The sequence below is a fragment of the Canis lupus genome, chromosome 32 (genome assembly GCF_003254725.2).
Source record: "Canis lupus dingo isolate Sandy chromosome 32, ASM325472v2, whole genome shotgun sequence".
Taxonomy (NCBI): domain Eukaryota; kingdom Metazoa; phylum Chordata; class Mammalia; order Carnivora; family Canidae; genus Canis; species Canis lupus.
The window spans coordinates 3,740,654-3,756,798 of record NC_064274.1 but is presented as its reverse complement, the minus strand read 5'-3'; the positions used below and the strand labels follow the sequence as shown (position 1 = coordinate 3,756,798).

The following is a 16,145-nucleotide window of genomic DNA, read 5'->3' as shown; positions in this document are numbered from 1 at the left end:
AATGGAGCTCCTGACATCTGCTTACTCTCTTGCTAACTCCTTCCTCTCAGGATCTCAGCCCAAAAACCTCAGTCATCCTTGACTCTTCTCTTTTCCTCATACTTCACCAAATCTATCAACATATCCTACTAGCCCTGCCTTCACTATATATCCAAAATTTAACCACATCCCACTGGCTCAACCTAGTTGAGTCCCAATAGGCACACACAGTCTATTTATAAGTAACTGTGGTTATTTAAGAATGAAAAAATACTGGTTTTCTGCCATATATGTGTATTACTTTTCCAAACAATTACTAAGTTATTTGGACAAAATACTTATAAAGTTTTTTTGTGACAAACTACTTAATGAACAGAACTGTGAGGTATTGCTTATTGCTTTTGGTCTAGACACATTGCGAAAAAAAAAAAAATTAGACACTGTGAACTCCCTGAAACTAAAAAGGTTGGGAACATTTGTTCTAACCATCCTACCACCTTAGAGCTTTTACATCCTGGTCTGTCTGCCAGGAAATCTCCTCTTCCAGACACCTGCATTGCTAACTTTACTTTCACGATGAGGCTGACTCTAATCACCCTTTATAAATGGTAACCAGCCCACACCTCCATTCTGGCACTTCTGATTTTACTAACTTCATTTTATTTTTTCCCTCATATTATGCATCATCTCAGGCAAACTTACAATTTATTTTTTATGTTTATTGTTACTCTCACTAGCATACAAAGGAAAAATAGCCTGTTTTGTTTCCTGATGTATTTTAAATGCCTAGAGCATGCCTGGCCCATAGCTAGTATTCAATAAATGTTAGTAGAAGGAGATTTATTTCAAGATCTACAAAAGTGACCACACATACAAAAAAGGGGGGGGGGCAATTAGCTTAAAACACTCACTCAAAAAAATAAATAAACAACCACTCATTCAAAATTTCATATGCTTTTACATATTTAGGTAGGACTAGAGGGTATTTTTTTTTTAATCCTGGCCTAAGGATTCTTATCTGTATAACCACAAAATGAAATAAATCTTCTTTTAGAAAGAATCAAAAGGGAAAAAAAATCTTGTGTTCTTTTAGCTTTGTTATCCAAAATGGTAAAAATGATGAGACAATTGTAAGGAGGGTAATAAGATTAAAAATAGTGAGTAAGAATAATGTCAATATTATAAGAGTTTTCTTACATATAATTATTCACTAAATATACTTGCTATTAGTCAATATGTGTGAGCTGCAGTATTAAAAACTGAATGAAATATAAAGACCCCAGGCTCTGATCTTGAATACTGCATAACTGTATATATTAATAGTTGCTAACATACATGGGAAAGCTGTTAGTGCCTTGAGCCCAATATAGATGATGTAATAGGAATTAAGAAGAGAAAGGGAGAAAAGAAAAATCTGGGAAACTTCAAGAATTTAAGCAATGCTTTAAACAATTATTAGAATTATAAATGCATAGATTCTAGGGTCATAGGGGGCAAATGGTTCTTCTAGGCAAGAAAAGGAGAAATATTTTTAACGAAATTATAAGGATAAAATAAAGTAAGTCTTGTTTGGCCTGTTTGGGGTAGATATTTATAATAGTCACTAAACAGATATAAATATGTAAAACCACCTTCATTTATTTGGAGGACCATTTCGAATCACTTTATAATGTTCTCTTCTTTTTAATACTTGCGCCTGCTTAGGCATAAATTCATTTCTTGCTCTTTCTGTTCTCCATAAGGCAGAAGGACAGCTCCCCAGAGGCTGTAACAGTCAGACTCCCTTTTCAGCTGATTTCTGTCCAGATTTGGCAAAGAAAGGACACTGGCATAAAAATGGAAGAAGGAGCAAGGGAGAGAACAAGATATTGTTCTCAGAACCATCTCTGGCAGCAGTTGTTTCTTGTGTGGCTTTGGTGTTTCCATGCCCTTTATTATTATTATTTTTAAAGAATTTGTTTGCTTATTTATTTATTTAGAGCTGGGAGAGAAGAAGGGGAAACAGAGGAAGAGAGAGAGAATCCCAAGCACACTCTCCGTTGAGCAGAGACCTTCACACAGGGCTCGATCTCACAATCCTGAGATCGCAACCTGAGCCAAAACCAAGAGTCGGACGCTCAACTGACTGAGCCGCCTGGAGAACCCCTTTCAAGGTCCTTTAGATGGGCGTCCAACCAGGTAATCCCATCCCTGTCTCTGCTAATACTACTTCTTCCTTTTATTTCTCTACTTGCTTTAATTTCTTGCTTTAAATTCCTTCTGTTGCAAAAAATTGAAGTGGTTTTCATTTTTCTGGTTAGACCCTGACCCTGACAATTCAGTAATTGTTATTTTAGTATCCATTATGGATTCATTTGTGTTCCCCTCAAATTCATATGTGGAAGTGTAACCCATAGAATGTCAGAATGAGACCATATTTAAAGAAGGCATCTTTTCCCCCCTTTCTCTCTTTTTTTTCAAGACAGCATTCTTTAAAGAGATGATTAAGGTAAAATGAAGCATATGGGTGGGTCCTAATTGATCTGACTGGTGTCCTTCCAAGAAGAGATTAGGACACAGGCACAAACATACACATAGAGAAGCCCAGGTAAAGACAAAGAGAAGAACACAGCCATTTACAAGTGAAGAAGAAATAACCCTGCCAACACCTTGATCTCAGACTTTTAACCTTCAGAACAGTAAGAAAATAAATTTCTGTTGCTTAAGCCACCCAGTGTGTGGTACTCTGTTATGGCAGCCTGAGCAAGATAATACATATCTGTACAGATGTTCCATTTTCTAAGCTTATAGCTTATAGTTTCTAAATTCTTTATTCCTCTCAATTTTTGAAGTTCAGTTTGTAAACATAGCTCCTTGAAGGTCTACGTTTTGCAAAATATAAAAGCAGATTTTTTTTTTTTTTAAGTAGGCTCCATGCCCAGTATGGAGCCCAACATGGGGCTCAAACTCATGACCCTGAGGTCAAAACCTCAGCTGAGATCAAGAGTTGGACGCTTAACCAACTGAGCCACCAGGTAACTATAAGAGCAGATTATTTGATGATTTTGCTGGTGCTTATGTGTGTTGAAGTATCATTTTCCTTACTTAGTCATGAGTCCATATTCCATATTTGATTTCTTATCAATGTAACACACATAGAGTTTTCAGCTTAATTCACATAGTAAGCTTGTGCATCTGTTTATTTCCATTCTAAAACTGCATGTAGGAACCACTACTACAAACCAATGAGGGTGCCTAATGGCTTATATAACCAGTCTTGAACTTAGATAATCAATTAAGGAATAATAATAATTTTCACCCAGAGCCTATCATTCTGCTCTTTGGTACATACTCATCATGAACCTTCTATAGGATTTATAAGTATGGCTTTTGTCTTATAAACACTGTATGCTATGGGAATATTAACAATAAGAATACCATTAAGTATCTGGAAATATGTCAAACTTTTCAGTGTTAGCAAAGTATATTTTCGGCATTCTAATTTAATTAGAATTATTCTACACATAATCTGTTGAATGTATGGTAGTCTAAGGCACATTGCATCTAGCCATTGAAAAGTCATGATTTTTCCTTATATATGGACAGTCTGTTCAATACACACACAACTAAGGTATAGTGGAAGAGAAAATTAATAACAATAGTGGTTAGCCTTTCTTAGTTTTTATTCTGTGGACATACACCCAACTGAAAGAAAAACGTGGATTATTTGACTTGGAAAGGGGAGATATCTAAAATAAAAGTAGGGAAAAAGTAACAAGAAAAACAGAAAAACCAGTCACCTCACCCTCTCTCGATTATACTCATTCAGTTTTAGCTGTTTCCTCCTTTTTAACATATATTAGAATTTATAATTAGTTTCCTTTTATTTATTCAGTTTTAGTCTGACTTACCCACTGGAAATTCACAAAGACAAGAATTCTGTCTAGTTAGTTCACAATTGTGTCTCAGAGGCTATCCCAACAACTATGAAATAGTTGATACTTAGGTAAATATTTCTTGACTGAAGAAAGGGAGGAAAAAGAAGAAGCGCAGAAGTATAGAACTCTTATTCTTATGTAAAAGACATTACTAAAACTATGAAATGCCCAAAGCAATTTTCTCTCTTTAGGTATCTTACACCATAGTCAGAGAAAAAAAAAAGAATAACAAATGTTAAAAAGAAGTTGGTAGTACTGAACAAAGAGCCACTGCATGCCTCAGAAGTTCAGAGGAAAAAAAGCACAGGGTGCTTACTGATAGATGGGATCATTGAGGATATGTTGAAATAGCCAAAAATAAGAGAAAATAAGCCAATCACAGACAAATGCTGCATGATTCCACTTATCTGAGGTATCAAATATCGTCAGACTCATGGAAGCAAAGAGTAGAATAACTGGGGGGAGAGGAAAATGGGGAGGTACTAATCAACTCAACATGCAGATAATATCAGTTATGCAAGAGGAATAAGTTCTAGAGATGGAAGGCACAACATTTTACTTATAGATAACAATACTGTATTATACACCTAAATATGCATTAAGATAGCCAATCTCATATTAAGTGTTCTTATCCTTGAGAGAGAGAGAGAGACAGAGAGAGAGAAGAAAAACACTAGGATTCATCAGTATCAACCTCCAAATGTTTTCCATACTGCAAAACCATCAGAGTTTCTCTAATATGCTATTTCATGTCAAAGCCTGGCTGTCATAGCGAAAGTCTTAGACTTTCAACACTCTCTGTGAACCCACAGGTCTGCAGGAAGTCTACCAGGCACTTCAATGATGACCACCTGCAAGACCCTCCAGGATATCACTGAATTCCTGGCCTCCATGGGTCTATTAGCCTGTCTGATGAAAAGAAGGAATCTCGTAGCACCCGGTGCTCTGAAGTGTGTTACTCCTGTCCCCTCAGGCTGACTGGAGTGCCCATCTGCCTTGGTTTTCAACAACTGCAAAGAAGCCCAGCATGCAGGGAATGAAATATCTACTGGGTGAGGGGGACTGTCAATTTTGCAAATGCTTGTCAGTTTGTACAACTGCCACTAAGGGTCTGAGGTAATTTTTATGCATTGTGGCAAAATATTCCCAACCTAAGTCTAAACATTTGGCAACTTTTTACAGAGTATAATTGAGTATCATTCATTATGATGATTTCCTAGCTTTACCTACCTTTTTAGATGATTATAACAGACATTTTCATTCCCCTTGGTTGTTTATTACTAGATTTTCAGTTTATACAATAGGGAAATGAGTATGTCTCCTAGTATTGGGATTATTTATAATTAATAAACATTTTTGAGTAAATATGTATTAAAATATTAAATATACAATGAGTTAAGCATGTATATTTCTGTGTGATACATATAATACTCTGTCTATATAACTGCTCTGACAATAACTTTTGGGAGGACACCGGTAACTCATTTCATCATTTCAAATCATACTTAATCACTGGGCTAATTCATTTTATTATAAACATGATAGCAAAATAACACATGAAGAGATATATAGTTCCTACTTGATATTATAAAACATATTTCTCTGCCAGTTTTCATCTCTGCAGAATTAAACTTCTATGTTTCCTCCAAGCTAAATAAAATTTGGTAAAATGATGGACTCTGGTCTACTGAAGAATAGTTTCTCTAGGTATGACTTAAATGCTTTGGTAGATTCAGACTATTGATGAGTTCCAGGATCATCTGAGGATTTATTAAGTACATTGATCACTCTTTGATAATATATTTTCAGACTATTATATAAACGAATCCAACAGCCTTGGAAGAGCCATGAAATGTTTTGATATACATGTTATACATCACTTAAACATTCCAATTGCTCCAGAGGAATCCTAAAATAGTGTCTAGTTCTATCTGTGCCTTCAATAAGAATAGTAGCCTCTGGAACCGCCCCCAAAAATTCACTTGAGACTTTCAGGATGATTGTAGGATGATGCCAATACCAAAGACATATTCTATTTGCCCTGAAAACCGATCACACCTGACAGCTGGTTATGGTAATCAACTGTCAGTCAATAAAATGATATTTATTGAAAAGCTCAATATGCCTGGCATTGGTGGTGACCATGACAGACAGGGGGCGGCCCTCATAAGGCTTATCATCCCGCAGAGATGTCATACATGGAATAACTAATTAGAAAAGTGGAAATACAAGGTACAATGGGAGAGTACAGTAGAGGGATTTAAGGAATCTAAGGTCAAAGGATCAAGAAAGGATTCCTTGAAGAAGGAAAATAAGCTGAAATTACCTTGGAAAAGAGATGGCATAGGAGAGAGGGAAGGATATCCAGGAAGGTGAACTAGCATATGATCCAAGACTACTGGAGAAAATTAATAGGTCTGTGGTATCAGGGGACAGTAGGCTCTGCATCCAGAACATCTAAGTTAGAGAACATAAATTGTATCATTTTTAGAAACATTTCTAAGGAATTAAAAATGTACATTTCTGTTCATGGGAACACAGTGATGACTGGAGTGAGGTGACAGAGGGCAAGGCAAGTCAGAAATACATGGTAACATTCATTCTTAGTGGTAGAATATCATTATGTAACATAAGAAAAGTCTGCCACTACCTTACTGTCAGCAAAACACATCTCTCTTCATATACCGTCACAACATGCCTCGTCATTGACTGAATGAAAGTTGCCAGCCCCAAACACCAAGTTTCATTGGACAACATTAAAAAAAAAAAAAAAAAAAAAAAAAAAAAAAAAAAAAAACTTTAGATTTTAGATGGGGGAAAGTTTCTTTAGAGATTACCTAAATTTTACCCCTGAGAAAAAAGGGTCTAAAAAGTAATTTGACTTGTTAAGATCATAAAGCTACTGCAAGTCAGAGCTGGAACTAAAATCTTGATTCTTATTCTAATGTTTACATTATTGTATACAGATATTTAAAAAGTTATCTATATGTTGCTGCTCTCTAGCAAATGTAATAATGACTGCACATAGACCAACAACCATAAATAGGGAATAACTATTGGTCAGGTTATTCAGTGAAGGAAACAATAAAACTAAAAGGCAACCTTTAAATGGGAGAAGATATTTGTAAATGACATATCTGATAAAGGGTTAGTATCCAAAATCTAAAGAACTTCTCATACTCAACACCCCAAAAAACAAATAATCCAGTTAGGAAATGGACAGAAGACAGGAAGAGACATTCTTCCAAAGAAGACATACAGATAGCTAACAGACATAAGAAAAGATGCTCAACATCACTCATCAATCATCAGTGCAATACAAATCAAAACTATAATGAGATATCCCCTCACACCTGTCAGAATGGCTAAATTTAACACAGGAAACAATAGATATAACGAGGCTGTGGAGAAAGGGGAACCCTCATACACTACAAACTGGGGCAGCCACTCTGGAAGCAGCATGGAAGTTCCTCAAAAAGTTATAGTACTATCCTATGACCCAGCAATTGCACTACTAGGTATTTACCCAAAGGATACAAAATTATATATTCAAAGGGATACATGGTGCACCCTGATATTTACAGCAGCATTATCAACAATAGCCAAATTATGGAAAGAGCCCAAATATCCACTGACTCATGAATGGATAAAGAAGTGGTGGTGTATATAGATAATGGAATATTACCCATCCACCAAAAGGAATGAAATCTTGCTATTTATACAACAATGTGGATGGAGCTAAAGTGTATTATGCTAAGTGAAATACATTAGTCAGAGAAAACAAATGCCATATGATTTCACTCATATGTGGAATTTAAGAAACAAAATAGGAACACAGGGAAAGGGAGAAAGAGAGAGAGGAGAATGAGAGAGAGAGGGAGAGAGAGGCGAACCATAAAATAGACCCTTAACTGTAGAGAACAAACGGAGGGTTGTTGGAAGGGAGGGAGGGATGGGCTAAATAGGGATGAGTATTCAGGAGGGCACTTGTATCACACTGGGTGTTATATATAAGTGATGAATCACTAAATTCTACTCCTGAGACTAATATCGCACTATATATTAACTAGAATTTAAATAAAAACTTTAAGCAAACAAACTAAATAAATAAGGATTCTATGACAACTGTCATTTTGTAAATAGTGAGACTGAGACCTTGATATTCATAATTCCAATAATGTGTTTCAAATCATAAATTTACAGTGATAGTAATGACTATAAGAAACTACATAGCACATGGTTATTGTAAAAGGTGTACAAAAATGGCTCTAATAATGACTTAGCAACAATAACTCCCATTTTTCCAAGTTCAGTTTGACTTCTAGCCTCTGTCGCTTCTTTTTTAAAACATATATAAACAATACATGCATGCACACACACACAAAGTGCAAGAGAACATTCCTATCACATTGCTTTAATACATTTGTTCTCTTGAAGACTATGTACAGACATCTCACACAAAATCAATTAGGAAAACGTGTGGCAGGAACACTTCACTTACTAAAGGCCAATTTAGATGCCCATTAGACATTCAAGAAAAGGCCTCCCATTCTTTTCTGTGGCCGCACTCGGCCACCCCCATGCCTTTCATAGAAAAGGTTTGCGTGCTCTGGGTCTTGTACAAGTGAGACCATTGAAACAACCTTTTCCTCTCCTACACCTCTTTTTTTCTATCCAGGTAAGAAGCTATAGAGTAACATGATGGATAATGGATGGATGGAATCAAAAAAGTCATTCATTCCATCTGCCTGAGAGGCTCTTTTGCTCACTTAGTCAGCAACAATGAACCACAGCCAGGCTTTAAAATGAAACACTTTCCTCCCCCAACCCTGCCATACACACACATCAAAGAAAAATTTAACGTCTGTATTTTTTTTTTTTTTTACAAAAAAAAGAGATGGGGGTGGGCAAGAAAGAGCATCTTTCACATTCTGCGTTTTCAGAGTAAGTATCCAATGCGACTTGCCATGATAACTAAATTTATTATTAACTGTGTATTTCATGATGTTAGTGACAATATGTTAATGTGATTTTTCACGTCCTCCTGCAGTGAACAGATGGCTCCTTTTACTTTACTTTCCACATCAAGTGTGATTATTTCTTGGTGCCAAAAGCCACCTGCCGCTCCTCGGTCTCCAGTCTAATTTTTTATGTTGGTAAAACACAGCAGGACTTGTTATCAGTTGGATGGCATCTTAATAAAAGGAGACATGCCAACATATTGACATCATGTTCAAGGGGAAACTTCAGCCCCTTCAAACCCTTAACCCCATTCCCCTACCCCCTTTCAAAAAGTGAGGGAGAAAAAGAAAAAAAAATGCATGCAAAGACCCCACCACTTTCAAGATGTTTGATTACAATTGTTGGGCCTAGAGCCAAGATGCTGAATTGGCCTCCCTTTGTTCCTAAACCCAAGCACCTCACTCAGGGCTCTGATCTTTCATCCTGTGTAATGATAATTAGCCATAACATATTCCAAAGTCAAATGTAAGCAGGAATACATTAACATTGAGAACAGTGTCAGGGCAATTTTCACTGGGAAAATGACAAAGAACACACACACACACACACACACACTCAAAAATTTCAAGAATCAAACATTCATAAAATCACTTTCATAGGCGTGAATATTAAACTCAATCACTTGTCTGTTCTGAGTGCTTACCTAGAATGCCAAAGCCTCCTAATGTGGATGCCATGATTCCCACAGCCCGTGCTTAACAGAGAAAACATGAGTAATAAACCACGGTAGCTTGCTTTAATTTTTCCATTCTTTATTAGAACAAAGAGGGATCCTACGTTAGGTGATTTGTGGTCCAAGAAGAGGTCTTCCAGGCAATTGGATGGCATGGCTCTCAACAGCTGGTCCAGCACATTTGGGAACAGCATGTAGAAAAATGCGTCAGTGTTTTGAAGATTACCAACTGTGATGATGCATTGGTTATGACACGATCTAAAAAAAAAAAGTTAAATTTCCTAGCCACAAACTATATAATTCTATCAGGGTACAAACTCTCAAATTCAAGACCAAGATAAGTCCAAATTTGGTGATACTGAAACTTTCAAAGCTGATTCCCACTCTTATAGGTTGAAAAGAGTAGCAGTATTCTTGAATGCCTGATATTTCTTGTTAAAAATTGAAGTTAAACATGCAGCTGGCTTCCTAGGATTTACAAAGTTTATACAGCACAAAAGAAAATTCCTATAATAAAACTGCAAATATCTCAATAAAGTGATTCACAATTAATGGTTGTCTTGAGATGAACAACTTTAACTAGATTTTTCTACTACAGAATCTCTTAAATTAACATACACTTGGCAGCAACTTTTATTCCTTTTAACTGTCCCTCCAAACAAACAAAAGAACCTGTATGAAATAGATCTCTATTAGCTGGTTTTTTGCTGCTTGACCAGCTTTTTATTGGCATACGTTTCCCAATTTTTGTTATAAAAATTTGCAAACATACAGAAAAATTGAAAGAACTCTACCACTGACACCATCAAATCTACCACATAGATTCTATAATTAGATTTTACTGTATTAACTTCATCATATATTCTTTCATTTATCTATCTCTTTATTCCTCAATTTCCTTATTATATTAGATTGTAAAATGAATAACCAATAGCCCATCCAGAAATCAAAATTAAAATTATCTTGACTTTATGGTAATAAAGTGAGGAACACATATAGTGGTATTCATTATCTCATTCAACAAATATTTTTTGAGTTTCTGCTTGAAGCACTGTTCTAAGTACTGAAAATACAAAATTGAATAAAACAAGATATTTGCCCTTATTGAAGTTATAATTTAGTAGGCTTGACAGGGGAAAACAATAATTAAATGAGTGGCTCTCTAAGCATGATGTACAAAGGAAGTTGTCAATATACATGAGTAAATTTAGTTCAGACTGTTCTTAACTCAGAGGTTGTAATAAGGGCAGGAAGAACGTTTTAGAACGTTTTATGCACCACTACATTATTGCCTAAAATAGAGCCCACATATAGCAACCTCTCAAAACATTTATCAAATTATTGAATGAACAAATAAATGTTAAACTTGATGCTATGGATATCATTTAAAAGATTTTATATTAGGAAGTAATTGCACTCTAAAAGAGTAGCCTGAAAGGTAAATAAATAATAACAGGAAGTCAACTAGTTTGAAAACTCTAATTTTAACAATCCTGTATTTAAGAACTTTTTAAAAAATATGTGATTTGGGGGGGTACTATTCTGAATGGTATATCCACCATTAAAGCATATGCATTTGTATGGACTATAACAAAATGAAGTAACAATTACCTTGTAAAACTGAATGTCTTCACAAATAAGATGGTGTCGATGGGTTTTTCAGAGATGTTTATTTTAGAACATGTGGAACTATTACAGACTAACAATCAAAAATTTTTACGTCTTAAATTTTTTTTGAAATGAAAAAAGAGTGGAGTTAGTTTAAGCTTCTTAGTTAAAGAAAAAAAATAAAGCATTGCTAGTCAGCTTTGGTTAAATCCATCAATAGTTTGCAATTACTCTAAGAAAGTTAAATCAATCTGGTCAACTTTTCGTTCTAAACTAAACTGAGACACTTACCTGATTATTTTAGTGGCTACAATTTAGTTGTCAGTAAAGTGAAACTAATATGTAAACCAGTTATTTATAAACTGAAACTGATGCCTTTGTAAATGAGTTACTTGTATTCAAGACAAAATGCTCAAAGTAGCTCTTCCTGCCCATGGGTCCTGTCCCCAGGCTTTAATAAAAACAGCTTTTTGCATCAAAAAACAAACAAATGCTTAAAGTATTCCTAGCCTTAAAAACTAATGGGATCAGGAACATTTATCTGTGTATATTGGTGTGGCAGAGGACAGGGGATGTAGAGAAAAAACCTTGGGTCAAATCTTTTTATTGTGTAGATTAAGCTATACATATAATGTTTAGTACTGTCAAATACTTGGGAAGAAAAAAAACATTTAAAAAATAAAAAACAATCTGTTTCAAGCAAATTCAAGCATAGTATGATAAACTGGCATACTGGTAAGTGTTGTCTTTAAATTTCTGCTTAGAAAATCTCTAGTAGGGGATCCCTGGGTAGCTCATCAGTTTAGCACCTGCCTTCAGCCCAGGGCATGATCTTGGAGTCCTGGGATCAAGTCCCACATCAGGCTCCCTGCATGGAGCCTGCTTCTCTCTCTACCTGTGTCTCTGTCTCTGTCTCTGTCTCTCTGTATCTCTCATGAATAAATAAATAAAATCTTAAAAAAAAAAAAAAGAAAATCTCTGGTAGAATTTTAAAATCTGAACAAAGATATGATGAGGAAAATCTGTACCATCTTCTGATGATTTCAATCCCCCATTATTCAAATTAAATCTGATAACTAATTTTGTTTTTCTGACTTCAAAAACTTACTGGAGGATTTAATGGAAAACACGATCCAATTAAAATAGTGAAATAACAATATTGTTGATTTTTATGTTATCTTCTATCTTGTTCTGTTGATTTCATTAGGGATAAATGAGTTTCACCTTTGAGATACCTCAAAAGCAGAGTCTATTGCTTAATACAGAAAACTGACGTTTATTGAGTGGATATTTAATAAATTTAAATTGGTGAGCAAATGAATATTTATTCACCAAGTTTCTAATCAATCTGAAAATTTAAGCTTCTATCCAGTGGATGTCTACTCTGGCCAAGATGGAGTAACAGAGTAAATTTATCCACATTTATTAATCACCTGAAACAATTTTTAAAAAGGAAAAATAAATATGAAATAGTTCATGTAATAAAAAAATATTGAACAATAGTTCACAAGATGGCGGATATCAAGCAATGAAGGTAGTGACTCCTAAGGGGCAAAGAAACAAGTGGCATGAGTACTATGATTTCCTCACCTTTTTTCCTTGAGAGAGGTCGGAGTCCACAGCACCGTAGGTGAAACCCAAGTGGAACCTCTGGGTGAATAAAGGCCCCATGGTGAGGAGATAAAGCTAAGCATCCAGAGAGATAAAGGCATCTAGAGTGAACACAACATGGTACCGGAAAGAAAAGAGTAACACAAGAGCCTTCTGGATATCTTCAGAAGGCAGCCCCTGAGAATTCAGTCAGGTACTCAAAAGTGCATGTGGGTAAGTAAACTGCTTGAGTCTGTGAAAAAGGCACATGAAAAGATTAAAGATAAAAGTGTCCAGTAAAGATAAACAGTGTATACTCAGGATTGGGAACAGAAACTAACCCCCCCAGCCATTAAAACCTCATTTTTCATGGGTCTTGAGTAGACTATACTGAAGGATCTCATCACAGTAAAGGAGAATAATTAGCCCCAGACTGAGCACTGTCCTTGTTCTAGCAGCAAAGTCTTAGAGGCAAGGCTCCAAAGAATCAAATTATTTCCAACTAACCTACCTGCATCCCAAAACAAAGCTCAACCTTTACAGGAACACAGAAATACCCAGCAACTCTACCCAGGTTAAACTCAACAATGTTTGGCACCTAATGAAAACTTATCAAGCAAGGAAATATAAGCCATAATGAGATAAATTAGTCAAAATTGAACAAGAACCAACACCGACATTAGATTTAGCAGAAAATGTAATTAAAAGTTATCCTAACCTTAAGTAAATATTTTTAAAACTCTGAACTTATAAGGATGAAAACTACAATGTATGAGGTGAAAAATGCAGTGGATTAATTAGATACTAGAGAAGAAAAGATTAGTAAACTTGAAGATGTAGCAATAGAAATATCTAAAATGAATCCTAGAAAGATAATAATGAGCTGTGGGACAACTCCAATGTGTGTAACTGGAGTCCCTAAAGCAGAGAAGTGAGAGAAAATAAAACATATTTGTAGAAATAATGGCCCAAGGTTTTCCAAATTCCATGAGATCTATAATAAACCCACAGATCTAAGTAGCCCAATGTGTCCCAGACACAGGAAATAAGAAGAGAATGACACCAAATAACATTATCAACAAACTGACCAAAACTACTGATAAAAACAAAAACAAAAGCACCAAAGGCAGAAAAAGATAAACAGACATGTCAAAAATAGGATGACAGCAAAGTTCGCACCTGAAACCATACAAGACAGGGTGGTGCTGCAACAGTTCCAAGGCCCTGAAAGTAAAAAGAAAAAAAAATTAGTCTGAATTCTAGGGCAAAAAAATAATAATAATAATAAGATGAAATATTTTTCACACATTCTGAAGTCAGAAGAATTTTTTTTTCCAGCAGGCCCACATTACAAGATATGTTCAGGGAAATCTTACAGGCATCCAGTGGCCGCAGGCAGCCATGGCACATAGGCTCCAGGCGTTCCGAGGTGTTGCGTGCTCCTCCCCCCAACACCTCGGTGTCTTGGTAACCGCACCAGAGCCTCAGAGCAGCCACTGACTGGCTACATGGCAGCCCCAAAGAAAACGGTTGTGGGGCCGTTGGTGGGGGCAGTGGTCCAGGGGACGAATTCCACTTGCTTTCTGGTTTTCAGTTCAAAAACAGCAGATCTGCTTAGTCACCATCAAGTGGAATTAACAGAAGATTTCCCAAGAGAAGAATGGGTGGAGCAAGACCCTAAGGAAATTCTTCAGTCTGTCTATGAGTGTATAGAGAGAACATGCCAGAAACTTGCTGAACTGCACATTGAAGTATCCAACATAAAAGCCACTGGTGTCAGCAATCAGAGGGAAACCACTGTAATCTGGGACAAGTTAACTGGAGAGCCGTTCTATAATGCTATAGTGTGGCTTGATCTAAGAACCCAGCCTACCCTCGAAAACCTTAGTAAAAAAATTCCAGGAAATAATAACTTTGTCAAGTCCGAGACAGGCCTTCCACTTAGCACTTACTTCAGTGCAGTGAAACTTCGTTGGATTCTTGACAATGTGAGGCAAGTTCAAAAGGCTGTTGAAGAAGGTAGAGCTCTTTTGGGTACCATTGATTCATGGCTAATCTGGAGTGTGACAGGAGGAGTTAATGGAGGTGTCCACTGTACAGATGTAACAAATGCAAGCAGGACGATGCTTTCCAACATCCATTCCTTGGAATGGGATAAAGAGCTTTGTGACTTTTTTGACATTCCGATGGACATTCTTCGGAATGTATGGAGTTCTTCTGATATCTATGGCCGCATAAAAGCTGGGTCTTTGGAAGGTGAGCCAATATCTGGGTGCTTGGGGGACCAGTCTGCTGCATTGGTAGGACAAATGTGCTTCCAAGAGGGACAGGCCAAAAACACGTACAGCACAGGCTGTTTCTTACTATGTAATACAGGTCATAAGTGTGTATTTTCTGCACATGGCCTTCTGACCACAGTAGCTTATAAACCAGGCAGAGACAAGCCAGTATGTTATGCTTTAGAAGGTTCTGTTGGTATAGCTGGTGCTGTTATTCGCTGGTTAAGAGACAATCTTGGAATTATAAACACCTCAGAGGAAATTGAAACACTTGCTAAAGATGTAGGTACTTCTTACGGCTGCTACTTTGTCCCAGCTTTTTCAGGCTTATATGCACCTTTTTGGGAGCCCAGTGCAAGAGGAATAATCTGTGGTCTCTCTCAGTTTACCAGTAAAAATCATATTGCTTTTGCTGCATTAGAATCTGTTTGTTTCCAAACCCGAGAGATTTTGGATGCCATGAACTATGACTGTGGAATTCCCCTCAGTCATTTGCAGGTAGATGGAGCAATGACCAACAACAGAATTCTTATGCAACTACAAGCAGACATTCTGCATATTCCAGTAATAAAGCCCTCTATGCCTGAAACAACTGCACTGGGAGCTGCCATGGCAGCAGGAGCTGCAGAAGGGGTGGGCGTTTGGAGTCTTAAACCTGAGGATTTGTCAGTCATCTTTATGGAACGGTTTGAGCCACAGATCAAGGCCACAGAAAGTGAAATTCGTTATTCTACGTGGAAGAAAGCTGTGAGGAAGTCGATGGGTTGGGTTACAACTCAGTATCCTGAAAGTGGTGATCCTACTATCTTCTCTTGTCTGCCCTTGGGCTTTTTTATAGTGAGTAGCATGATAATGTTAATTGGAGCAAGATATATTTCAGGTATATCATACTAATACCAAGCATGGATTCCCAACATGTGAGCTTTTTACATAAAGAATCTAGCAAGTCTGTCTCTTAACATGATGGCACTATCATAGACTGATTTTATTTATAAACCACTTGCTGCATGACTTATGGGAACCCCAAAGGTAGACCTGTGGCTTGAAATAAATAAATTACAGTAAAAAACACTAGAA

The 16,145-nt window shown here is 36.5% G+C and overlaps 1 protein-coding gene across 1 annotated transcript; it reads left to right on the top strand.

The window, feature by feature from the left end:
• Nucleotides 1-14,246: 14,246 nt before the first annotated feature.
• GK2 (glycerol kinase 2) lies at nucleotides 14,247-16,145 on the top strand. The gene has a single exon (XM_025426818.3). It carries the CDS (start codon nucleotides 14,298-14,300, stop codon nucleotides 15,960-15,962), a length of 1,665 nt encoding a protein of 554 aa, XP_025282603.3. The 5' UTR covers nucleotides 14,247-14,297; the 3' UTR covers nucleotides 15,963-16,145.

Bases quoted from the DNA above. Each gene is read 5' to 3' on its own strand.
- GK2 (XM_025426818.3), top strand. From the start codon at position 14,298: ATGGCAGCCCCAAAGAAAACGGTTGTGGGGCCGTTGGTGGGGGCAGTG.